The sequence below is a fragment of the Diorhabda carinulata genome, chromosome 10, assembly GCF_026250575.1.
Source record: "Diorhabda carinulata isolate Delta chromosome 10, icDioCari1.1, whole genome shotgun sequence".
Lineage (NCBI taxonomy): Eukaryota > Metazoa > Arthropoda > Insecta > Coleoptera > Chrysomelidae > Diorhabda > Diorhabda carinulata.
In genome coordinates this window covers 13,814,111-13,841,852 of record NC_079469.1, presented here as the reverse complement: position 1 = coordinate 13,841,852, position 27,742 = coordinate 13,814,111, and the positions used below count along the sequence as shown (strand labels likewise).

The window sequence follows — 27,742 nt, the reverse complement described above, 5'->3', positions numbered from 1 at the left end:
GCAAGGCACTTCGCTAAATTAAAATAACAGAATTTGTCTTTTCATCGTTGCATTAGGGGGATTCGATCACTTTTTATGCGAAAAATCGTGTCGTTTTTCAAAATTCTTTGTATTATTTAAATTTTTGGAAAACCCTGTATTCAATCAAATTCGTTAGAGGATGCAAAAAGGAAATGACGTAAAATCTTCTTCTTTTTCGAAATGTGGTCCCATTTATTCTACAACCACGTCGAATATTAATTGTATTGTATATATGAGGGAGAGTAGGAAAATAAATTGAGGAGAGAAATTTGGAACTAGAATTTTTATTAAATAATGTACGAGGGACAATAAAAAGATAACAAAATGTCTGGGAAATGAATCAACTGAGAAAATTTTGACTGAAATACGTTGAATTATGTAACGAGGATCGATCGAAAAGCAACTGATTTTCATTAGATATAATACGAGGGATGATTGAAATGATGAAGAAACAATCTGGAGAAGAATTAAAACAAAAGAAAGCAAGAAAAATGGATATATTCAAAGTGAAAATTGTTTTTTGGTAAAAGAATAAAATTTAGATTTAAATAAACTGCGTTTTCGAAAGATTTTCATTAAATAATGTACGAGGGAGAAGAAAAAAGATAAAGAAACGCTATGAAGACAATAAGGTGACGAAAAGCAGGAAAATGGATATATTCTAAGGGAAAGTGTTATTTTTTGATACAAAAATGAAATGCACACCGAAATGAACTGCATTTTTGGAATATTTTCTTTAATTTATATAAGAGGGAGGATAAAAAAATAAAAAAACAGACTGTGAAGGTAATAGACCGAAGGAGAACCAGAAAAAATAGAAATATTCGAAACAAAAGTAGTTATTAGACAAAAAAACGAAATTTAAGAGTTGAAATTGTACGAGGGAGGATGAAAAAGTTGAAGAAACAGTCTAGGAAGAGAAGAAAGCATAAAGCAATGAAAATATTAGACGGAAAAGTTGTTTTTTCATATAAAAACGGAAATGAGCTGCATATTCGAAAGATTTTCATGGAATAATATACGAGGGCGGGTTAATAAATCAACTGAATCAAGGAAAATTGAAAAAAATTGTTATAATTGGTGGTAGGGGTAGATATTTTGTGAAAAAAGCTGAATTTAGATTGAAATTATCAATATTTTCAAAAGATTCTGATTAGATAATATACGAGGGACGATAAAAAAGCAAAAGAATAATCGGGAAAGGGGTCTGAAGGTTTTAAAGGAATTAGAAGAAGTCTCTTGGGATAAGGGAAATAAAAATCCGGAAAAACTGTAGGAAAACTACCGGATGAAAGGAAATGAACCGGAAATATGGAAATTGGGGAAAAACTTGATGTTTTTTCATGAAAGATTGAATTTTTTAACATTAAATCGGATTTTGGGCTAACGATTTGGATGTTTTACAAAAATTTAATACTATTAGAAAGAAATTTGGATTTTATCGCCAAAAATTTGGATTTTTGCTGAAATTTCAATTTATTTATGACAAATTTCGTTTTTTTGTGAAAAATTTGGATTTTCTGCGAAAAATTTGATGTTTATCAGAAAAAATTTGGAATTTTCAGCTAAAAATTTGATTATTTTATGAAATATTTGAATTTTGCCGCCAAAAATTCGATTTTTTGCAAAAAAAATTGGATTTCTGACAGAAATTTTGGTGTTTTTTGGAAGATTTCGAATATTTCCGCCAAAATTTTGATTTCTTTAGAAAAAACTTTGGATTTCACTGCGAAAAATTTAGTTTTTCCAGGAAAAGTTAAGATTTTTAGCGAAAATTTGAATATTTTCTGAAATATTTGGATTTTGTCGCCAAAATTTTGACTCCTTTTGGAAAAAATTTGAATTTTCGACTTTTTTAATGTTTTTTTGAAAGATTTCGGATATTTTCGCCAATATTTTGATGTCTTCGTGACTAATTTCGATTTTTTGTGGAAAATTTGATTGTTTCATGAAATATTTGGATTTTGCAGCCAAAAATTCGATTTTTTCCAATAAAAATTTCGATTTCCGACGAAAAATTTTTAGATTTCTAACCCCAACCTTCAATTTTCAACAAAAAAAATTTGGAAAAATTGAGAATATCCAAAAATATGTCGCGGAAAACGTAAAAGCGGCGATTCCCACCATTCAATTGTATACAGGGCTATCGAAAAATCAAATTCCGTCGAACGTCGAACCCCCCTTGGAACAAAAACAAAACATCTCGAACGATATTCGAATCGATGACTTCACGCGATTACTCATTATCACATTCAATTTTATTGCACTCGATCAACATTTTCCGATAAAACGATTCGAAAATCGCCCAAAATTCCGATGAAAAAATTCCCCTTACCCCCCTCCCCCCTCCCTACTAAAAAGACATGGAAGGAAGAGTAACCACGTTCCACATTTATATTTTACTGTATCACAGCCGAGAGGATTTACATGGAAAATATTTTAAATGTCAATAAAATCCGGGCTAAGCTACGGTTTCAAGTGTCATTAAAACAAAAAACAAATTTTCGTACCACCCCCCGTAACTAATTGGACCATTTCGAACTGAAACCGATCCTGCAGCGCCAATAAAAGAAATTTACGTAAAACCCCCGTAAGTAATCGAACTAATCGAGTCGTTAGAAGACTTTTTCGTACAACCCCCGTATGTATCGGAACGATATTCGAACTGAAATCGATCCTGGAACGTCAATAAAAAGAAGTTTACGTAAAACCCCCGTAAGTAATCGAACTAATCGAGTGTTTAGAAGACTTTTTCGTACAGCCCCCGTATGTATCGGAACGATATTCGAACTGAAATCGATCCTGGAACGTCAATAAAAAGAAGTTTACGTAAAACCCCCGTAAGTAATCGAACAAATCGAGTCGTTAGAAGACTTTTTCGTACAGCCCCCGTAGGTATCGAAACGATATTCGAACTGAAATCGATCCTGGAACGTCAATAAAAAGAAGTTTACGTAAAACCCCCGTAAGTAATCGAACAAATCGAGTCGTTAGAAGACTTTTTCGTACAGCCCCCGTAGGTATCGAAACGATATTCGAACTGAAATCGATCCTGGAACGTCAATAAAAAGAAGTTTACGTAAAACCCCCGTAAGTAATCGAACAAATCGAGTCGTTAGAAGACTTTTTCGTACAGCCCCCGTATGTATCGGAACGATATTCGAACTGAAATCGATCCTGGAACGTCAATAAAAAGTAGTTTACGTAAAACCCCCGTAAGTAATCGAACTAATCGAGTGTTTAGAAGACTTTTTCGTACAACCCCCGTATGTATCGGAACGATATTCGAACTGAAATCGATCCTGGAACGTCAATAAAAAGAAGTTTACGTAAAACCCCCGTGAGTAATCGAACTAATCGAGTCGTTAGAAGACTTTTTCGTACAACCCCCGTATGTATCGGTACGATATTCGAACTGAAATCGATCCTGCAACGTCAATAAAAGAAATTTACGTAAATTCCCCGTAAGTAATAGAACGGTTCGAAATTATTTTCCCAAAAACCGAAAAGCGCAAAGAAATTTTCGTATATCACCTGTAACCAATAATAAGCGAAAATAATGAAAGAAGTCTTCATAGAACCCCCGTAAGTAATTGAAAGATTCGATACTACAACCGAAAAATTTGAAAAAAATTTTCGTATGAACCCCGTAACTGTGTTAGAACAAGTTATAGCACCACCCCTGTAGGTATTTAAATGAATATACTTCCAATCGAGTCATTAAAAGAAATTTTCGTAAAACCCTCGTAAGTAATTAAAAGATTCGATACTACAACCGGGGAATTTGGAAAAAATTTCGTATAACCTCTGTAGTTCGAAAAGGAAATTTTGATTACGAGGGGAGTCCGAAAAAAAACCGTAGCTTCGTAAAATTTAAATTGAATTAGAAGACGAAATCAATAGTTACAACCTCGTTTTTTTATGTATTCGTGCGAAATTATTATACAGATTGTCCCCTGAACGATTAATTTCTAATAAGTAGTTTGACGTTTCTTAAAAAAACAGATCTTTGTGAAATATTCCCTTTGAGATCGATATCAACGGCCTCTGTATTTACCACAATCGTTGAACCGTCGTCAGTTTTATTTTTATCACTCTGTAGTAATACTTTTTAATTTTGAAATTAGAAAAATTTACGTATACTTTTCGAAAGATCCCGATGGAAAATTTTGTATTGTCATGTAATTCAAATCTACCTTAGACGGAGGAATGTACCGAAAAGGAGAAAATACACCAGATTTTTCGAAAAAAAGTCCAAGAAAAAAGGAAAAATTTAGAAATACTTTTTCAAAAACAAAAAATTTACGTGGAATTTCGACCTCAAATTGAGAAATTCAAGTGATACCAGGGTTACAAGAAAATTTAGTAAAAAACAATGAAATTTGAAGTGAATTAATATCATACGAGGGGCGGTGATGAAGTAAGGAAATTTAATAACTGAATAATAGAAAAATTTTAGCAGTAGTTTTTTTTTATGAAAAAATTGAACGCAAATTAAAATGACTTGCAGATTCGAAGGGTTTTCATTGCATATTATACAAGGGGAGATAAAAAAGTGGAAAAAAGAACCCGAGAAGAAACTAAGTTGAGGAAAAACGAAAACAGATGGACAATTTTGGAGTAAAAGTAGTTTTTTTTTAATATCGATATATATATCAAGGAAATTTGGATATACATAAAAAATTTCATTAAATAATATACGAGGGAAAATAAAAATAAATAAAGAAAAGTTTGGGACGTTTTAAAAAAGCAAAAATAATGGAAAAAATGGGGGATCAAGTAGTTTTTTAATGAAAAACTAAAATATTTATGTAATTTAATATACGAGGGGCGTTTGGAAAGTGATAAAAAGTTGAAAAAAAAGAAAGAAGAGTTTGTGACGTAACAACATGGAGAAAAAGCGAAAACAATGAGGAAAAAATGGCGAAATAAATAGTTTATTGATGAAGAAACAAAAATGCGTTGTAATAATATACGAGGAGAGATGAAGATGTTACGAAAAATGGAAAACTTTGAATTAAAAATTGTTTTCCGGTGAAAAAAACCAAAATCGGACTAAATTGAGCGAAGTTTTCGGTAAAATTTGCCTCAAATATTATACGAGGTTCGATAAGAAAGTAAGAAAACTGTCCGGGAAACAATTAAACCGAAAATATAGGTAAAAAAATGAAATAAAGTACAAATTAATCATTTTTTCGGCGAAAACAACGAAATTCGGACTGAAATGAGCGAAAATCCCAAAAATTTGTTTCAAATATTGTACGAGGTTTGATAAAAAAGTAAGAAAAGAATCTGAAAAGCGATTGAATTGAAAATAAAGGCAAAAAATGCAAAAAAAATGGCAATTTAATGTGTTTTTCGGCGAAAACAACGAAATCTGGACTAAATTGCGCAAAAATTCTGAAAAATTTGCTTCAAATAATATACGAGGATCGATAAAAAAGTAGGAAAACGATCTAAAAATCGATTAAAACGATTCAATATACGAGGGAACGTGACTGACGACTCAAAATCAATTGATTAACACGCCAAAATACGAAATTCCAATCGCAAATGATTTTTCCCCCCTTTTTGGTAGCACCACCGATCCATCTAAGGCGACATTAGACCAACATCCCTACGAAAATACGCGTCTCGAATCGAAAATCTCTCCCCGCGACCGGATCCGAACCCCGTCGATTTATTTCCCGTAGGTATCGGCCCAAATTCGTTACCGAACGAATTTTTATCCTTCGAACCGAATTTCCTTCGGGATCATTCGATGCGGTGTCTCCTGGCGCCGTTTTGTTCTTCTTCGTCGCACATCTGATCCGGCGCCGACCAGCGTCGCTTCCTGGCGGCGACGCTGTCGGGCGACATCGATTGCGGGGGGTAATTGGAAGTGTAGTGTAAGTTCATCGGCTGCGTTTGCGCGGAAACCTGAAATTTTTTCGTATTTTTCAATGCGCCCCCGTATTCGACGATCCCTTACGTACCTTTTGGTCGGACGGGTGCGTTTTCGTACTAGCCGGATGGGGTTGTTGTTGTTGTTGTTTGGGGGTGGTTTTCGATCGCCTTTCTCGGGGCGTTAACGATATTAGAACGTCGCCTACTTGCAACCGGTGCGTTTTCAAACCGCACAATTGCTGCGTCCGTTCCGGACAACAAGACGCCCAACCGTGACCCATCACGAAATATGGTTGCTCCAGAGTCGATTCCATTTCCACCTGGACATAACAAAAATCGATCAAAATCGCGATTTTTATGAAAAATTTTGAGTTTTCAAAGCTCGATTCGCTTTTAGGAAGGGTATTATGGTCCCCCGTGACGGTTTTAACGAAGGGAAAACTCAATCGGGACCGATGGTCAACCGTTTTCCCCCCTTAAATCAAAACTCGAGTTTGGAATTAGATATATAAGAAATTTAAAGCGAAATCAAACCTGAAATCGTTGATAACGAAACTTAATAGACTTTTTGAGAACTTCACGAAGAGCTACGAGCTTTAACCCATGAAAAATCAGACGTTTCGAGTTCGATTTTCTCAAAAATGAAATCAGGAATCAAAAATACAACTTCTCATACGAATTTGAGCAAAACCAAACAAAAATTCGTTGATTTCGTAGCTTGATGGTTATTTCGAGGTTTTAACGACGAGCTATGAGCTCAAACCCATGAAAAATCGGACTTTTCGAATTCGATTTTCTCAAAAATTGAATCAGAAATTTAAAATACAACTTCCTAAACGAATTTGAGCAAAACCAAACAAAAATTCGTTGATTTCGATGCTCGATCGTTATTTCGAGGTTTTAACGACGAGCTATGAGCTCAAACCCATGAAAAATCAGACGTTTCGAGTTCGATTTTCTCAAAAACGAAATCAGAAATCAAAAATACAATTTCCTAAACGAATTTGAGCAAAACCAAATAAAAATTCGTTGATTTCCAACCTCGATCATTATTTCGAGGATTTAACGACGAGCTATGAGCCCAAACCCATGAAAAATCAGATGTTTCGAACTCGATTTTCTCAAATATGAAAGCAACAATTTAAAATTGAGTTATTAAACGATTTTAAGCTGCATCAAATGCAATTTCGTAGCTTAATCGTTCTCTCGAAGATATCACGAAGAGCTAAGAGCTGAAACTCGATTGAATAGCACTTGATTTGAGCTGAACATTACCCTGAATCAAAATATCATCTGCACCAATCGACATTTCGTTAAAAACGTAGCTTAATCGTCCTTTCGAAGATTCCACGAAGAGCTAAGAACTCAAACTCGATTAAATAGCAGCTAATTCGAGCTACTTAACAGTATCTTGAACCGAAAATTCAGCTAAATCATCAAAATTACTTTGTTAACGAAGTTCAATTGTCCTTTCGAAGATTCCACGAAGAGCTAAGAGCTCGAAATCGTTAAAAAAATTCGATTTTGCCTTCTGAAGCAAAACGGGAGTTTAAAATTTGATATCTTGAATATTTCAAGAAAAATCAAACCAAAATCAATTTCGTATTTTTAAAGTTTCCACGACGAGCTATGAGCTCAAACTCGATCGAAGAGCAACTGGTTCGTGCTCAACAATATCCCGAATCAAAACCACGGACAAATTACGTTGATAACGAAGCTCGTTCGTCCTTTCGAGAATTCTACGAAGAGCTAAGAGCTAAAAGTCCAGGGCAGAGTTTGGGGGGTCCATAATGGGGATTTTTAGAGGTTGTAATAAGAAAATGTGAGGTTAGGGATAACTAGAAGAAGGAAAATTGGTTTTTGGGATATTTCGGAATATTCCAACTGACCTTGTCTCGTCTGTTATTGTAGGTGAGCGTTATGGTGGAATTCGCCGTCTGTTGATTTTCCTCTATTTTGACGACGGTGCTTTCGGCCAGCCTCACCTCCGGACTCCTTTCGGCCGACATGATGAAATCCTCGGTGCGCAAGTCTTCGATTCTCCTGAGGTCGCCGTTCGACAATTGAATAAGAGATCCTTTGGCGAAATTACCTGGTAGATTGTTGTTGTTTAAAGATTTTTTGGGCGATCTCGGCGGCGACATCGTCGCCTGCAGCCTCTTCCTACCTTCCAGAGGTTTTTGCAGATCCAGAGGACCGATCCGTGACGTTTCTTCAGGTCTTATCAATATTCTATGTTTCAAAGATCCTTCTTTACCTGAAGGTACCTGAACACACACAAAAACCACACATCAGATCAATATAATCAATAGATTCGTTCTAGATCAATCTAGAATGATCCAAAAGTGTACTAAAACGATATAGAGCAATCCCAAGCGTTTTGAAATGTTTCGAAACGATCTAGAATGATTCATAGCGATTTGGAATGATCCAAAGTGATCTAGAATTATCCAAAAGCGATCTGAAATTGTTCTAGATCAATCTAGAATGATCCAAAAGTGTAATAAAACTATATAGAGCAATCCCAATCGTTTTGAAATGATTCGAAACGATCTAGAATGATTTAAAGCGATTTGGAATGATCCACAGCGATCTTGAATGATCTACAGCGATCTAAAATGATCCAAAAGAGATCTGGAATCGTTCTATATCAATCTAGAATGATCCAAAAGTGTATTAAAACGATATAGAGCAATCCCAAGCGTTTTGAAATAATTCGAATTGATCTAGAATTATTCATAGCGATTTGGAATGATCTACAGTGATCTAGAATGATCCAAAGCGATCTGGAATCGTTCTAGATCAATCTAGAATGATCCAAAAGTGTAGTAAAACGATATAGAGCAATCCCAATCGTTTTGAAATGATTCGAAACGATCTAGAATGATTTAAAGCGATTTGGAATAATCCACAACGATCTAGAATGATCTACAGCGATCTAAAATGATCCAAAAGCGATCTGGAATGATCCAATGCGATCTAGAAACGTTGTAGATCCATCTAGAATGATCCACAAGTGTCCTAAAACGTTATAGAGCAATCCCAAGCGATTTGGAATTATCCATAGCGATCTAGAATGATCTATATTCATTTGTAATTATCCTAAAACGTTCTGGAATGATTCTAAGCGATCAAAAATCATCTTGATTGATCCCAAAGATATCTAAAACGATATAGAAGTATCCAAAACGATCTAGAATGTTCTAAAATCATTTAAAATGAACCAAAGAGATCAAAAACCATCCAAAATGATAACAAAGTTTCTAAAACGAGCCAGAAGATTCGAAAACCATCTAGAACGATCAAAAACCATCCAAACCTATCCGAAAGCATTTAAAACGAAGTAGAAGTTTCCAAAATGATCTAGACCGATCCGAAACAACCAAATATCTTTCAAATAGATCCAAAAACGGTTTTAAACGATAAAAAAGTTTCTAAAACGACCTAGAAGTTTCCAAAACGATCTAGAATGATCCGAAACGATCAAAAACCATCCAAATTGGTCCGAAAGCGATTTGAAAAGATAAAAAAGTTACTAAAACGACCTAGAAGTTTCCAAAACGATCTAGAACGATCCGAAACGATCAAAAACCATCCAAATTGGTCCGAAAGCGATTTGAAACGATAAAAAATTTTCTAAAACGACCTAGAAGTTTTTAAAATGACCTAGAAGTTTCCAAAACGATCTAGAACGATCAAAAACTACACGAAAGGAACCAAAACAATTTAAATTGTTATTCGAACCTTGATTATTGACGTATTCGTGAATGAATCGTCATTTTGACAGTTACTTACTTTGAACGACGAACTTTGGTTGAGAGGACTGACGGTTTGGGGTGGTAGAGGTGGCGTCTTCTTGTCCATCACTAACATCTGAGCGGATTTTAAACTAGAAGGCGGACTGTACGAACTAGGCGGCGTCAGAAACGACGAAGTAGCCGTCGGCGAATAAGTTTCGATCGGCGATAGAGGCGTCGGCGGAAAATTCGTTCTCATCTGCATGTAGGGCGGTTGGCACAGGGGATAAGCGAAATGGGAATATTGATGCGTTTGCGGGAATATCCTGTAAGCGCCGTACGGAGACATGTCTTCGGTTAAGTCTTCTTTGGGTTGTGCTAAATTTACCGGATTCGGCGGAGACGGGTACTTGCCGACTGGCCGGGGAGGCGGCGCCAATCTGGTACCGTTCGGATACGTCGTCGGCACTCCATTGTATCTGCTGAAAACGATCTAGGATCATCAAAAATCTTCTAAAACGGTATATATAAACCTAAATTGTCCTAAATTTATTGAAAAATCACCTAAAACGATCCAAAATGATGTGAAAATGTTCTAAAATGATGTATAAGGACCTGAATTGTACTAAATTTGTTGAAAAATGCCCTAAAATGATGTAAAATGATCCTTAAAGGATCTGCAATGATGTAAAATAGTCCTAAAAGATCTGAAAATGTCCTAAAATGGTGGAAAATAGTCCTAAAAAATCTGGGAATGTCCTAAAACGATCTAAAATTATGCAAAATGGTCCTAAACGGATCTGGAATGATGTAAAATTGCCCTAAAAGAATCTAAATTGATGTAAAATAGACCTAAGAGATATTAAAATGTCCTAAAACGATTTAAAATGGTGGAAAATAGTCCTAAAAAGATCTGGAAGATGCGGAAATGTTCTAAAACGATCTAAAATTATGGAAAATGGTCCTAAACGGATCTGGAATGATGTAAAATTGCCCTAAAAGAATCTAAATTGATGTAAAATAGACCTAAGAGATATTAAAATGTCCTAAAACGATTTAAAATGGTGGAAAATAGTCCTAAAAAGATCTGGAAGATGCGGAAATGTTCTAAAAGAATCTAAAATTATGGAAAATGGTCCTAAACGGATCTGGAATGATGTTAACATGTTCTAAAATGATGTAAAATGGTCCTAAAAAGATCTAAAAGATGTGGAAATGTCCTACAACGATGAAAAATGATGTAAAATGGTCCTAAAAAGATATGAAAGACGTCGAAATGTCCTAAAATGATCCTAAAAAGATCTGAAAGAAAGAAATTGGACGTGTATACCTTGTAGTTGGAGGTTTCGGAGCAGGCCTGAGAAACAACTCGGGAGGCTGCTTCGGAGGTCCTCTCCAAGGCTCCGGGTACGTCATATAAGGTATTCTCCCCTCCACGCCTGCTGAAATCATCGACATAAGAACCCAGTCGTTACGTCTTTCTAGAAAAAGAAAAAAAAAGAATAAAAGAATTTTGATTTTCTAACATCCCTCGGGGTCGTAGGACAGTCTTAAATACATTTTCCCTTCGACTATTTCAATAGTCAATGACAAGTCTTCAGAAAACTTGAATGGATACAACAGATAACGACCTAGTGACCCTTTTAAACCTGCTCGGAATATCGGATCGATGCGGTAGTCATGAATCGAACCCGCCGGCGCCCCACACACCTAAACGGGGCGTCTCGACGTTCTCCTACCCTTTTTCTTATCGACGCCGCACCCCCGGTTTTCCTTTCAAGCCAATTTATCGTTCGTCTCCATAGTACGCGCACTATGCTACAAATACTATTTTACGATACTATAGCGACAACGATGAACCCAGTAAAACCGCTTATTCTCTTTATATATTTGTTATATTCGCGTATTCGCGAAAATTTCATAAAAAACTGTCTCTTCAAGTGGAAATATTTTTTTATTACCCCGTATATCAACTAAAACGGAGGGACACGCTGTATAATAGAAATTAGTATATTGAGACACGCTGTATAATAGAAATTAGTATATTGAGACACGCTGTATAATAGAAATTAGTATATTGAGACACGCTGTATAATAGAAATTAGTATGTTGGGACACGCTGTATAATAGAAATTAGTATGTTGGGACACGCTGTATAATAGAAATTAGTATATTGAGACACGTTGTGTAATAGAAATGAGTAGCTTAGGACACACTGTACAATAGAAATTAGTATTATGGGACACGCTGTATAATAGGAATTAGTATGTTGGGACACGCTGTATAATAGAAATTAGTATGTTGGGACACGCTGTATAATAGAAATTAGTATATTGAGACACGTTGTGTAATAGAAATGAGTAGCTTAGGACACACTGTACAATAGAAATTAGTATTATGGGACACGCTGTATAATAGGAATTAGTATGTTGGGACACGCTGTATAATAGAAATTAGTATTATGGGACACGCTGTATAATAGGAATTAGTATATTGGGACACGCTGTATAATAGGAATTAGTATATTGGGACACGCTGTATAATAGAAATTAGTATATTGAGACACGCTGTATAATAGAAATTAGTATGTTGGGACACGCTGTATAATAGAAATTAGTATGTTGGGACACGCTGTATAATAGAAATTAGTATATTGAGACACGTTGTGTAATAGAAATGAGTAGCTTAGGACACACTGTACAATAGAAATTAGTATTATGGGACACGCTGTATAATAGGAATTAGTATGTTGGGACACGCTGTATAATAGAAATTAGTATTATGGGACACGCTGTATAATAGGAATTAGTATATTGGGACACGCTGTATAATAGAAATTAGTATATTGGGACACGCTGTATAATTGAAATTCAAATAAGACTGTTAGTATGCTGGGTTAAATTTGGATGCTGAGACATTCTGTATAAAAGAAGTTGAATAGTAAAATTGATGTAAAACATCAATGATTTTTTGGGACTCCCTGTATGATAGAAGAAAATTGACTTTGAATCAATGTAAAATATAAATTTATTTGGAATAGGTTCTTAAGACAGACTGTATAATAGAAATTTGTATATGAGGACTCGCTGTATAAAAGAAATATATATCTTGGGACATACTGTATAAGACCAAGTGAATTTAGAACAACAATTCGGAAAATCTTGTTTCGGGGCACTCTGTATGATAGAAACTTGTATCTCGGGACAAAATGTATAACAGAAATTTGTGTATTGAGACAAACTGTATAGTGTACGTTCGAACCAAATTTCAAAACTGAATATCAAATATGAATCCATAAAATTTAAAAAAAACTTTTTTGGGACACTCTGTATGATAAAAACTTTTATCTCGGGACGACAAGTTTGTATATTGAGACAAACTGTATAGTATGAGATCAAATTGAATTTCAGGAGTAAATTTAAAGTATCAATCAATAAAATTATAAAAGCAATGTTTTCCGGGACATACTGTATAATATAAATTAAAATTTTATATTAAAAACTTGCATATTGGATTGACTGCTCAAAAGAAATTTGTAGAACACTCTGTATAATAAAAATTGAAATTAATGATAACCATAAAAAGCATTGCGTTTTGGACAATCTGTATAATATAAATGTATATCTTTGGAGACCCTATAGAAAAATTTTATATTGATATAGACCGTAATATAATAGAAATTTAAATAATGAGACGTGCTGTATACTAAAAATTCAAATTGATTATAGAGAACCGTGCATTTTGCGACAATCTGTATAATAGGAATAGCGAGATACTATAATTAAACAGTGGTATCTATAATGTAAATTCGCCAGCTGGTGTTTTTAAATTAAAAGCAATTGTGATGTTGATGACGTTCGGTTGGAGACAAGCATCCACTCACTCACACACACACACAAACACTCACTCACACACACACACACACGTACAGAGTAAGAGCGATCCGTCAAGGTCAGCGTAGTAACGAGTAACAAAATAACGAGCACGCAAGCAAGGCTAAGGTTACATGTTACATAACCTTCCTCAATGGATACTAATAAATTAGTATAACGAAAAAATGTATAACGAATTCAAATCCATACATTTTTATTGAAATTACAATAATAATGACTCGAACTGTATACATGTTCCTGATTAAAGGCGAACGACGTATGATTTGTATTTCGAATTAAATTTTCGTATGATGAAAATGCACTTTATTAACATAATAAATTACGTACGTTAACAATTACTTTGATAATAGTGATAACAATTATTGTAAAATCGAGTACAAATTTTTATATATACAGTATGAGCAAAAAATTAAAAGAATATTTTGAATTACTTCCGCAAATTATTCAAAACAACTGAAATTAATTTTCTAGTTCTTACTCGATGCTCAGAATATGAAATACGGGGAGTTTAGAAAAAAAACAGAGAACGCAAAATGCATTTCAGTTGTATATACAGGGAGTGGAAGAAATTAAACTGAATCTACAAAATATTTAGAACAACTGCAATTAATTTCCTAATTTATACTTTTGATGTTTAGAATATGAAACACGGAGGATTTAGAAAAAATATAGAGAACGCAAAATGCATTTCAGTTGTATATACAGGGTGTGAAAGAAATTAAACTGAATATTTCGAATTACCCTAAAAAAATATTCAAACCATCTGTAATTAATTTTCTATATGACATACGAGGGATTTAGAGAAAATATATAGAAGAAAAAATTCGTCAGTTATATATACGGGGTGGGAAAGAAATTAAACTAAATATTTCGAATTACCCTAATAAAATATTCAAACCATCGGTAATTAATTTTCTATACGACATACGAGGGATTTAGAGAAAATATATAGAAGAAAAAATTCGTCAGTTATATATACGGGGTGGGAAAGAAATTAAACTGAATATTTCGAATTGTCCTAACAAAATATTCAAACCATCTGTAATTAATTTTCTATATGACATACGAGAGATTTAGAGAAAATATATAGAAGAAAAAATTCGTCTCAGTTATATATACGGGGTGGGAAAGAAATTAAACTGAATATTTCGAATTACCCTGAAAAAATATTCAAACCATGTGTAATTAATTTTCTATATGACATACGAGGGATTTAGAGAAAATATATAGAAGAAAAAATTCGTCTCAGTTATATATACGGGGTGGGAAAGAAATTTAATTTAGTATTCTGAATTACCTGGACAAAATATTAGAAACACCTGCAATTAAAGCTCTAGTTTATAGTTTTGATGCCTAAAATATGAAATACGAGGGGTTTAGAATAAATACGTAGGAAAAAATGCGTGAAAAAAGGGCGGACGTCAAATTAAAACAATATTTTAGTCTCTACCTGTATTATATTATTAGATACAGGGTGAAATACAGAGGGAAAAATGAGTTTCGTTTATATATACAGGATGGACAGGAAGTTAAATAATATTTGAAGCACCTGAAGTAAATTTTTCAGTTTTTAATATGATATACAAGGGTCTTGTGAAAAATACTAAAGGAAAAAAAGGATTCTACGTTAATTGTGTATACAGTGTGATTCATAAATAATATATTTGCTAGGACGTTATAATATCGCGAAAATTTTCGGTTTACGAATTTTTTCGTCTTCATTTTCCCCCACCCCTTCATAATTTCTTCACGGCAATAAAATTACTTTATCTGATCAAACAAATTATGTAATTTCGTTATAATTATAGTTCGATATCTAATGAATAAATTAATGTTATGTAATTATTGCATATACGAGCTCGTTCATTGGAAAGAAAAACGTTTTCTTTCATAGTATTTGGAACGTTGTGGGTTATTTGCAAAAATTTACGAAAAGGGGTCATTAAATTCGAAAGTACGTAGAAATTCGATCATAACTTATAAATACACACGTCGAAGAGGGACAAATAGTAAAAAACGTCGAAAAAAAAACAAAAATAATAAAAAAAATTGATATAAATTCGATACTGATGATGTCGAATTGGTCAGAAACGTTGAGAAAACGAAAGTAATTGAAAAAAATGATACCGAAGATGTCATATGTCGTTACGAAACGTTTAAAAACCCAAAAATTGATATAAATTCGATACTGATGATGTCGAATTGGTCAGAAACGTTGAGAAAACGAACGTAATTGAAAAAAATGATATCGAAGATGTCAGATATCGTTACGAAACGTTTAAGAACCCAAAAATGGATAAGAATTCGATACTGATGATATCGAATTGGTCAGAAACGTTGAGAAAACGAAAGTAATTGAAAAAAATGATACCGAAGATGTCATATATCGTTACGAAACGTTTAAAAGCCCAAAAATGGATATAAATTCGATACTGATGATATCGAATTGGTCAGAAACGTTGAGAAAACGAAAGTAATTGAAAAAAATGATACCGAAGATGTCATATATCGTTACGAAACGTTTAAAAGCCCAAAAATGGATATAAATTCGATACTGATGATATCGAATTGGTCAGAAACGTTGAGAAAACGAACGTAATTGAAAAAAATGATATCGAAGATGTCATATATCGTTACGAAACGTTTAAAAACCCAAAAATTGATATAAATTCGATACTGATGATGTCGAATTGGTCAGAAACGTTGAGAAAACGAACGTAATTGAAAAAAATGATATCGAAGATGTCAGATATCGTTACGAAACGTTTAAGAACCCAAAAATGGATAAGAATTCGATACTGATGATATCGAATTGGTCAGAAACGTTGAGAAAACGAAAGTAATTGAAAAAAATGATACCGAAGATGTCATATATCGTTACGAAACGTTTAAAAGCCCAAAAATGGATATAAATTCGATACTGATGATGTCGAATTGGTCAGAAACGTTGAGAAAACGTTTAAAAACTCTGAAAACCCAAAAGTAAATAATAAAATGATACTGAGGATGTTATATAAGTACGAAACGCCGTAATATTAAAAATTATAAAACATAAAGACACTAAACATGTTAAAAAAATCGTTTCTCTACAAAAATTGTCGTTACCAACTTTGTTGACGTTAAATTTTCGATTAACCCTCGTATATATTTTCGCGCGTTTCGTAAGTATCTCATTTATGCGTCGGATTTTTGTAATGTGATGTCGAAAATGAATTTTTTCTTTCGCATTTACGTTTTCGAGGCGAAATTCCGCAGAGAACTTTTCGTTAACATCCCGTATAAGTTTGTGTAAACATTTAGCGGAATTAGAAGCCTGGATAAGCGAGTGTTTGATAATAATTCAACATACTTAGATGTAATAAAATGGATTTCTGTGTTTACTTTAAACGCCGATGGAGTTCAGTTCAACAGATCACTTTGTTAGGAAAAGTATCTGGCGCGCAGATGTTTTTTCGAATAACGAGAATAAAAAGATATTGGGAGATCGCGTGTCAACGTACTTTTTGCTAAATTGATGAGAGGTTGAGTTGATTTAGACCGAAAACGAAATTCCGTCAATAAAAAACAGAAAAGCAATATGGGCATAGTGAAACGAGTTAATTGTTACTTGTTTTTCGTCCCCCGTATATCGTTCCAGTCAATTTTCTGTTGGCTATGGTAGAATTTTGGATTCCGAAAAATTTTAATGCATTTAGGACATAAACGTAGTACTAAATTGGGGATTTTAAGGTTACGCTATTTTAATTTTTTATACCCCTCGTATAATATTGACACGAATTTTGGGCTCGAATTATGAAAATTAATGATTTTATTCATAGTATGGAAAAAATTCATTGATATGATTTCAAAAATAACATTGAAAATACAATAAGAAGTTGGGATGTTTTAGAAATATATTAAGTACATTTTTTTCAACCCTCGTATTAATTCAATAGATATTTTCAGTACTGATTATGAAAATTCACGATCTTATTCACATTTTTGATACATTTTATCAATACAAAAATGAACAAAAAAAAGTTGGAGGGGTTCCAAAAATAAATCGTTTAGTTCAATTCTTTCACCCCTCGTATAGATTTAAAAAGAAATTTGAGTTGTATTTATGAGAATTATGGATATAATCCATATTTTAAAAAATTTTATAGAAATAGATATAAAATTAACGAAAAATATCAAGATTAAATTGGGGGGGGTTTAATAAAATTGATATACTTCACTTTGTTCGTCCCTCGTAGAAATCTAATCGACATTTTTGGTAGTAAATAGAAAAATTGAGGATCTTATCAACATTTTCAGAAAATTTCATAAAAGTAGATATAAAATTAATAGGATAATAACAGAAAGAAGTTGGGGGGTTTCAAAAATAGTTATATACCCTACTTTTTTCGCCCCTCGTAGCAATTTAATCGAAATTTTTGGTGCAAATCATGAAAATTGAGTATCTCATCCACAATTCCAGAAAGTTTCATACAAATAGTTATAAAATTAACAGAAGAATAACAAAAATAAGTTGGGCGTTTCAAAAATTCATATTATACACTTTTTCCGCCCCTCGTATAAGCTTAGTCGAAATTTTTGGTAGTAATTATAAAAACTGAGTACCTTATTCACATTTTCAGAAAATTTCATAGAAATAGATATCAAATTAACAGAATAACAACAAAAATAAGTTGGGGGGTTTCAAAAATTGTTATATACTCCAATTTTTTCGCCCCTCGTAGCAATTTAGTCGAAAATTTTTGGTACAAATTATGAAAATTGAGTATCTCATCCACATTTCCAGAAAATTTCATAGAAATAGTTATAAAATTAACAGAATATTAACAAAAATAATTTAGGTGTTTCAAAAATTGTTATATACTTTACTTTTTTCGCCCCTCGTAACAAGTTAGTCGAAATTTTTGGTACAAATTATGAAAATTGAGTATATCATCTCCATTTCCAGAAAATTTTATGGAAATAGTTATAAAATTAACAGAATAATAATAAAAATAAGTTGGGGAATTTAAAAAATTCATATTACACATTTTTTTCGCCCCTCGTATAAGTACAGTCGAAATTTTTGGCAATAATAATAAAAATTGAGGATCTTATCGACATTTCCAAAAAATTTTACCAAAATATATTTAAAATTAACAGAACAATAACATGAATATTCAGAGGGGGTCCAAAAATTCTAATACCACTCTTTTATCGCCCCTCGTATAAATTTTAATTACAAATAATGAAAATGAAGAATCTTCTTCACATTTTTAGAAAATTTCACCAAAGAAATAATTAAAATAACAAAAAAACAAATCAAAATAAATTGAGGTTTGAAAAAATAGATTGAATACACTTTTTCTCGCCCCTCGTATATATTTCTCGGTAATTTTCAGTTGGAAATGTGAGAATGAAAAGTTATCGAATTTACAACCTGTATCTGTGTCTATAAAACCAAACGCACAATTTTATTTTCCTACAAAGTCTCGAACCACGTCATCGTTTTTTATTATTTAAAAAAGAAAAAAAAACTTGACCGAAACCGGCCACCCGATCGTCAACAACAACTCGCACCACACTACCAAACAACCCAACCGAACTCATCGTATTTCAGGAATGCATGAAGAAATCTTCGGATTTTCAAGGGTAGGGATTGAGTGATTCTCGCCCAAACAATCCAATCCTCGTTAAAGAACCAGAAATCGAGTTGGTACAATGGAATTTACGCCGGGCAGGTACAGGCCCGCCTCTCGACAAGACACGCTCTTCACTTTCGTCATATAAAGATGAAAAACCCCATCGAAATATGATTTTTAACGGTCAGTTAACGTTTTAAACAACACCTGTTTCCCATAACCTCAAAAACCAGATAGATACGTTTCGTAATTATTTATGAAAATTTTGTTAGAAACATTTTACGATTTAAACTTGTTTGGCGGCGTGTGCAGGTGGGAGGAGCCAGAGTGAAGGATGAATGGACTCGTCCCCATGGAAACTAGGAAGCGTCAAGGCTGCATTGATTTTCACAATCAAGGTTGTATCGAGATACGATATACCCGAAATTAATTTCGACACCTTCTCGTATTTTTTTTTAATAACAAGTAGTAAAATTTTCGAAATACTAATTTTAAATAAGTGATAAATTAAAACGAGAACTCGATCGATAATAGCGTTGATGAGAAACGTTAATGAAATTAATTAAAAAAAAAATTATTCAATTTTGCCGCACTGTATCTCACGAATTAAAACCCGAAACAACAAGAAATTTCATACAAATTGAAGGATGATAACTATTTTTTAATAAGACTAAAAATTATCGAGTTATAAGGATAATACAAGGACGATGTCATTGTATGTTTTTTAAAAATTCAAAAATTTATACAGCTTAAAATAATGTAAATTTTCAGCTAATTTTTTCATAAACTATCTGCCAGGATCTATTGAATAAATAAAAAATTTTTTATTATCCTAAATTAGAAAATCAATTAGATACGAGGGGTTAAAGAAATTATTTCTTAGAAAAAATTTATTACAATTTGGAGGCTCTATAATTCATTAAATAGAGCCCGGGAGGACCCACAAATTTCTCCAAATATGAAACAACTCTTCCCGAATTGGAGGATGATAACAATTTGTTAGTAGAGCTAAAGATTATCGAGTTATAAGGATTTTACAAGGACGATGTCATTGTCTGTTTTTACGGAAATTAAAAATTTATACAGCTCATAATAATTAAGATTTTGAGCTTGTTTTTTGATTAATTATTAGCCAAGATTTATTGAATAAGAAAGAAAAAATTGAGTATACTACAGGATGAAATAAATTAGATACGAGGAGTTAACGAAATGATTTACATAAAAAAATTTAGTTCAACTTTGATGCTTTATATCTCGCGAATTAGAACCAGGAATAGGACGAAAATTTCTACAAATATAAAACAATCCTTCCTGAATTGAACGATACTAAACATTTGGTAGAAGGACTAAAGATTATCGAGTAATAAGGATAATATAAGGACGATGTTACAGTAGTTTTCACCAAAAATCAAAAATTCATACAAGTCAAAATAATTCAAATTCTGAGCTCATTTTTTGACAAACTACTTGCTAACATCATTTGAATAAGAAAGAAAAAATTTGAGTATCCTACAGGATGCAATAAATTAGATACGAGGGGTTAACGAAATTATTTACATAAAAAATTTTATATCAACTTTGATGCTTTATACCTCGCGAATTAGGACCAGGAATAGGACGAAAATTTCTACAAATATAAAACAATCCTTCCTGAATTGAACGATACTAAACATTTGGTAGAAGGACTAAAGATTATCGAGTAATAAGGATAATATAAGGACGATGTTACAGTAGTTTTCACCAAAAATCAAAAATTCATACAAGTCAAAATAATTCAAATTTAAAGCTCATTTTTTGACAAACTACTTGCTAACATCATTTGAATAAGGAAGAGAAAATTTGAGTATCCTACAGGATGAAATAAATTAGATACGAGGGGTTAACGAAATTATTTACATAAAAAATTTTATATCAACTTTGATGCTTTATATCTCGCGAATTAGAACCAGGAATAGGACGAAAATTTCTACAAATGTAAAACAATCCTTCCTGAATTGAACCGTACTTAACATTTGATAGAAGGACTAAAGATAATCGAGTAATAAGGATAATATAAGGACGATAATACAGTAGGTTTATACAAAAATTCATACAAGTCAAAATAATGTAAATTCTGACAAACTAAATTAGATACGAGGGGTGAACGAAATTATTTACTTGAAAAGAATTCAGTTCGACTTTGATGCCCTATATCTCGTAAAATAGTTGTGATATAGATATGAAATTTTCACTGATCACCCAATATTTACCACTGAACCCATAGATTATGTATTTCACTATGTATATTTGTTATATTTGGAAAATATTGGCACAAAAAACCAAATAATTTAAAACAAATATAAATTTATTATAGTTGGGACATTCTATATATATGACAAGACACGTGGGTGGAATTTTTGTGAAAATTTATGTAATAAAAGTAAAAAAAAATAGTTTTATCAGTTTGTACAGTTGCAAATGTTTATTATTATTATTATTATTATATTAATAAAATGTAGTATACGACAACCGAACGGAAACGGACCTGTCGTCATCATATTCCTTTATATTTTTAGAATTACAATTACAACAATCGTTTTACCTCATATCTAAAGCATCTATTGAATCCTTTATTATCCCCATCCATGTGATCCTTTATATAAATAACTAAATATATAAAAAAACGTTCACTATATCCAAAAAAGTAACACCTTAAGATTAACCTTCACCAGCTGATGTCATTCAACCGCGTTAATGCACGTCCCTACCACTCTACACACAAAACCCGACTACTTCGATGTTAGTTCGCCGTTCCACCGCCTCGTATCTGTCACTTATCAACGCAGTTGCCACATCTATTTCATTTCGAGATTTTCATGAAAATTTAATTTAAATACAATATAGACAACTAAATATTTATTTAAATAATTTGTTATATTGTAAATCGTATTAATTATCGATTGATAATACGTGTGATAAAATTCTATAAAGGTGAAGGTCGTCGGTGGGTTGGCGTGGCTGGTTCGGTTTCCAAGACGACGCCAGGGACGCGGCCGGTGCTATTCCTGGAATTCGGTTTATATAAAATAAAAAAAAATCCCCAAACTATACCGGGGTATTTTCTATTACGAGGTGTTGACCAAAATTAGTTCCTACTACAGTAATGTTAAGAAAAATTAGGTCCTATTACAATACTATACGAGGTGTTAACAAAAATTAGGTCTTACTACAATACTATACGAGGTGTCAACAAAAATTAGTTCCTACTACAATACTATACGAGATGTTGATCTAAATTAATTCGTATTACAAAAATATACGAGGTGTTGATCTAAATTCTACCGGGGAAATTATTATAGCAAAATTTTTATACGAGGTGTTGACATATTTTAAAAATCAGGTTAATTAATATCGTATTTTGAAAATTTGTAATGGCGATTGAGGATCGTATAATTTTATGATTTTTTCTTATTTTCACCTTCGATAAGTGACGCGAAAATATACTGATAGAATATTTATAGGAATATTGGCCTTGCTGTATACGTCTTGATGTTAAATCAATTATTCCAGACGTGGCTTTAATGGACTGACCATTTATTTTATTATAATGTCTTATCAAAACTTATAATCAGAATATACTATAGCGAGTATGTAAACAACAAAGAGTTTTATACGAGATGTGTACAAAAAAGATAAAAAAAAACTTGATTGTACGATATATATAACAAGTTTTTTATTCATAATACTAGTAAAGTCTGACGGATTTGTCCCTGATATAGTATCATTTTCCTCTGCACCACCTTTAGTTTAATATTTTGACGAATCACATTGTATATATAGAAAAATCGAATGATTCCTGTCATTAATAATCGATTCAACACATTTATTTACTTTCTATCGAATTTGGGGTATATAAAAGTCGAAAGGACTATAAAATCTTTACGTAACTTGATTTTAGTATTAAATTTTGACGAATCACATTGTATATATAGAAAAATCGAATGATTCCTGTCATTAATAATCACGAATCACATTGTATATAAAGAAAAATCGAATGATTCCTGTCATTAATAATCGATTCAACACATTTACTTACTTTATATCGAATTTGGGGTATATAAAAGTCGAAAGGACTATAAAATCTTCACGTAACTTGAGTTTAGTATTAAATTTTGACGAATCACATTGTATATATAGAAAAATCGAATGATTCCTGTCATTAATAATCACGAATCACATTGTATATAAAGAAAAATCGAATGATTCCTGTCATTAATAATCGATTCAACACATTTACTTACTTTATATCGAATTTGGGGTATATAAAAGTCGAAAGGACTATAAAATCTTCACGTAACTTGATTTTAGTATTAAATTTTGACGAATCACATTGTATATAAAGAAAAATCGAATCATTCGTGTCATTAATAATCGATTCAACACATTAACTTACTTTATATCGAATTTGGGGTATATAAAAGTCGAAAGGACTATAAAATCTTCACGTAACTTGGGTTTAGTATTAAATTTTGACGAATCACATTGTATATATAGAAAAATCGAATGATTCCTGTCATTAATAATCGATTCAACACATTTATCTACTTTATATCGAATTTGGGGTATATAAAAGTCGAAAGGACTATAAAATCTTCACGTAACTTGATTTTAGTATTAAATTTTGACGAATCACATTGTATATAAAGAAAAATTGAATCATTCGTGTCATTAATAATCGATTCAACACATTTACTTACTTTATATCGAATTTGGGGTATATAAAAGTCGAAAGGACTATAAAATCTTCACGTAACTTGGGTTTAGTATTAAATTTTGACGAATCACATTGTATATATAGAAAAATCGAATGATTCCTGTCATTAATAATCGATTCAACACATTTATCTACTTTATATCGAATTTGGGGTATATAAAAGTCGAAAGGACTATAAAATCTTCACGTAACTTGAGTTTAGTATTAAATTTTGACGAATCACATTGTATATATAGAAAAATCGAATGATTCCTGTCATTAATAATCACGAATCACATTGTATATAAAGAAAAATCGAATGATTCCTGTCATTAATAATCGATTCAACACATTTACTTACTTTATATCGAATTTGGGGTATATAAAAGTCGAAAGGACTATAAAATCTTCACGTAACTTGATTTTAGTATTAAATTTTGACGAATCACATTGTATATAAAGAAAAATTGAATCATTCGTGTCATTAATAATCGATTCAACACATTTACTTACTTTATATCGAATTTGGGGTATATAAAAGTCGAAAGGACTATAAAATCTTCACGTAACTTGGGTTTAGTATTAAATTTTGACGAATCACATTGTATATATAGAAAAATCGAATGATTCCTGTCATTAATAATCGATTCAACACATTTATCTACTTTATATCGAATTTGGGGTATATAAAAGTCGAAAGGACTATAAAATCTTCACGTAACTTGAGTTTAGTATTAAATTTTGACGAATCACATTGTATATATAGAAAAATCGAATGATTCCTGTCATTAATAATCACGAATCACATTGTATATAAAGAAAAATCGAATGATTCCTGTCATTAATAATCGATTCAACACATTTACTTACTTTATATCGAATTTGGGGTATATAAAAGTCGAAAGGACTATAAAATCTTCACGTAACTTGATTTTAGTATTAAATTTTGACGAATCACATTGTATATATAGAAAAATCGAATGATTCCTGTCATTAATAATCACGAATCACATTGTATATAAAGAAAAATCGAATGATTCCTGTCATTAATAATCGATTCAACACATTTATCTACTTTATATCGAATTTGGGGTATATAAAAGTCGAAAGGACTATAAAATCTTCACGTAACTTGAGTTTAGTATTAAATTTTGACGAATCACATTGTATATATATAAAAATCGAATGATTACTGTAATTAATAATCGATTATTTATTCTACTCACTTATTTATATAATAATATGAAATTATGAATAGTACGGTCTAGTACATACAACCTAGTCTTGAACTGTCATTTTTCGTTTTTTTTTTTCTAATAATTCTTTGTTATTAATGTTCATAACGCACACGCAATAACATTCCATCATATACCATAGCACGATATGATATTATTAATTAATATCCACTAAACTTCATTGAATTTAGTTTATACATTTAAATAGAATTTTCAACACAAATTTCCATCATTTTCAACGTTGTTTAAATGGAAAAATTGCTGTTTAGGTCGTCGCCTTGCAGTCAAACGGTCCCAGGTTTGAAAACTTTCCATCAAATATAATATTTCAACTTTTCCGAATTACAATTTAAACGTAAATCGTTTCCAACATTCCAACCGGCAACAGTGTACATACGTTTAGTAAAAAAAAAAAAAGGAAAATGAATTATTTACAGACATATTAACAAGGCTAGCCATTACGTGTATTTATACTAAAGACAACGACCGCACTATGATATATTTATATTATTAGAGAAGTTTCCATCTTTTTGGACTTTAGCCAGTAAACTTCATCTTCATGGACGTCCTGAAATCTTTCAGGAACCTGAAAACTACGTCACAATCAATTGGCTACGTCGGGCTGTACCATCCAATGGTTTCAGACACAATTTAATGTTTTAATAAGTCGTGAAACGAGTTGTACCTGTCATATGTCATTTTATGACGTCAAATAACTGTCATGGCGTTCTAGAAACTTTCGTGACGTCGAAAACTACGTCACAATCAATTCGATTCGTCGTGCTATATCATCGAATTGTTCCCGGAGCTAAAACGCTCTCTATTGACATATATACATACAAAAATAGCAGAAAACATTCTAATAAGGATAAAGGACGTCTTTGTATCCTTATTATTAACAATAAAATCTAGTACCACGTTCCTATATTGAAACAAAACGTTTTAGACACAATTTAGTGGTGTAGTAAGTCTTAAAACGAGTTGTAGCTGTCATATGTCATTTTATGACGTCAAATAACTGTCATGGCGTTCTAGAAACTTTCGTGACGTCGAAAACTACGTCACAATCAATTCTTGTAACACCGAATGGTTCCAGGAGTTTAAGCGCACTCTATTGACAGTTTTTCGAAGTCTATATATAAAAAACCTTTTAGTTATGAATCTACTCGTATATTTCCTATTTAAAACGAATGAATAGTTGAATAAAACGATTCTAATTAATAAAAAAAATCGACGTTTTTAAACGAAGTTATTTTCAACTAACCCTATATATTTAGGAAATAAGCCCTCGGACTATAAAATTGAAAATTTATTCGATTTATTTTGTCGGGGTAAATAAAATATCGAACGCACCTGGTATACGTTTAAAAACGTATAAACGGTGTTTATCATTAATTCCATTTTATATTATCGTTTTTGTTTATCAAAATGGCGTCTCTCACCTTTTACTAAATTTCCGAAAATGTAGAAAAACTCAACACATTACATAAACGCGAAAATTTGAATTTCGAAATCGAGACCTAACTCTACGATTAAAGACATGAGACTGTAGTCGTATTCCGAAATGTGTAGTACGTTTACTAGAGGAATGTGGTGGGGCTACTACTAAAGTCGACCGAAGAAACGGCCCCGAGAAACATAACAAAACTCGACGAAAATCCATCTGATCGATTGGGGTAAGAAAGTTCAGGGTGTAGGAGAGACGGTCCGAGGATGAAATGACTGAAAGATGCTATGCACTGGTTATTTTCTTCTTCTTTCTTCGCCGTCAGGGGATATCATTATTACATATTTATATCGTTTTTTTTTTATTATTATTATACAGTAGCTGTTTCGTTATCTTCAATTTATTATCTCGAAATTTGAAAAAAAAAATTATATAAGTATTATACAGGGTCAATCATAGGGAAGTATTTCGTAAAATAAAATATTTTGCTTTAAGTAGAGATTCCTTCAGGAAATACTCCCATAACTGCCCGCTTTAGGATCATAATAAGATGTTTTTGAGGTCGTTGTGAATCTAACTTAAACTAAACTAGATTAAACCTAACCTAAGCGAAGCTAAAGTAACTCTAACTTAACTTAAGTAAAGTAAAACTAATCTAAATGAAGCTAAAGTAACCTAACCTAATCTAAACGAAGCTAAAGTAACTCTAAACTGACTTTAGTAGAGTAAACCTAATCTAAACGAAGCTAAAGTAACTCTAAACTGACTTAAGTAAAGTAAACATACGATAATCGAAGCTAAAGTAACTCTAAACTGATTTTAGTAGAGTAAAACTAACCTAATCGAAGCTAAAGTAACTCTATACTGACTTTAGTAAAGTAAACCTAATCTAAACGAAGCTAAAGTAAGCTAAAATAACTCTAATACAACTTTAGTGAAGTAAACCTAATCTAAACGAAGCTAAAGTAACTCTAAACTGACTTTAGTAAAGTAAACCTAATCTAAACGAAGCTAAAGTTACTCTAAACTGACTTAAGTAAAGTAAACATACGATAATCGAAGCTAAAGTAACTCTAAACTGATTTTAGTAGAGTAAAACTAACCTAATCGAAGCTAAAGTAACTCTAAACTGACTTTAGTAAAGTAAACCTAATCTAATCGAAGCTAAAGTAA

At 32.1% G+C, this 27,742-nt stretch overlaps 1 protein-coding gene across 4 annotated transcripts; it reads right to left on the bottom strand.

Moving 5' to 3' along the window:
- Positions 1-202: 202 nt before the first annotated feature.
- On the bottom strand, positions 203-26,670 carry LOC130898803 (WAS/WASL-interacting protein family member 3). 4 transcript variants are annotated; one of them, XM_057808337.1, is made up of 6 exons: positions 26,565-26,670; positions 10,975-11,125; positions 9,703-10,126; positions 7,797-8,174; positions 5,997-6,227; positions 203-5,940 (listed from the first exon to the last, which is right to left on the bottom strand). In XM_057808337.1, the coding sequence occupies exons 2-6, from the start codon at positions 11,100-11,102 to the stop codon at positions 5,776-5,778; spliced, it is 1,326 nt and encodes a 441-aa protein (XP_057664320.1). In that variant the 5' UTR covers positions 11,103-11,125; positions 26,565-26,670; the 3' UTR covers positions 203-5,775. The 4 variants fall into 4 exon arrangements, with proteins under 4 accessions (XP_057664320.1, XP_057664321.1, XP_057664318.1 ...); XM_057808338.1 differs by having other exon boundaries at positions 9,703-10,123; XM_057808335.1 differs by lacking the exon at positions 26,565-26,670 and adding an exon at positions 21,737-21,928.
- Positions 26,671-27,742: the final 1,072 nt, after the last annotated feature.

What these genes read in the sequence shown, in the direction of transcription:
- LOC130898803 (XM_057808337.1), bottom strand. Translation starts at nt 11,102, where the DNA reads ATGTCGATGATTTCAGCAGGCGTGGAGGGGAGAATACCTTATATGACG. An exon ending in CCGAAACCTCCAACTACAAG is followed by an intron (nt 10,127 to 10,974) that starts GTATACACGTCC and finishes GATCGTTTTCAG; the next exon opens with CAGATACAATGGAGTGCCGA. An exon ending in ACAATAACAGACGAGACAAG is followed by an intron (nt 6,228 to 7,796) that starts GTCAGTTGGAAT and finishes TGTTATGTCCAG; the next exon opens with GTGGAAATGGAATCGACTCT.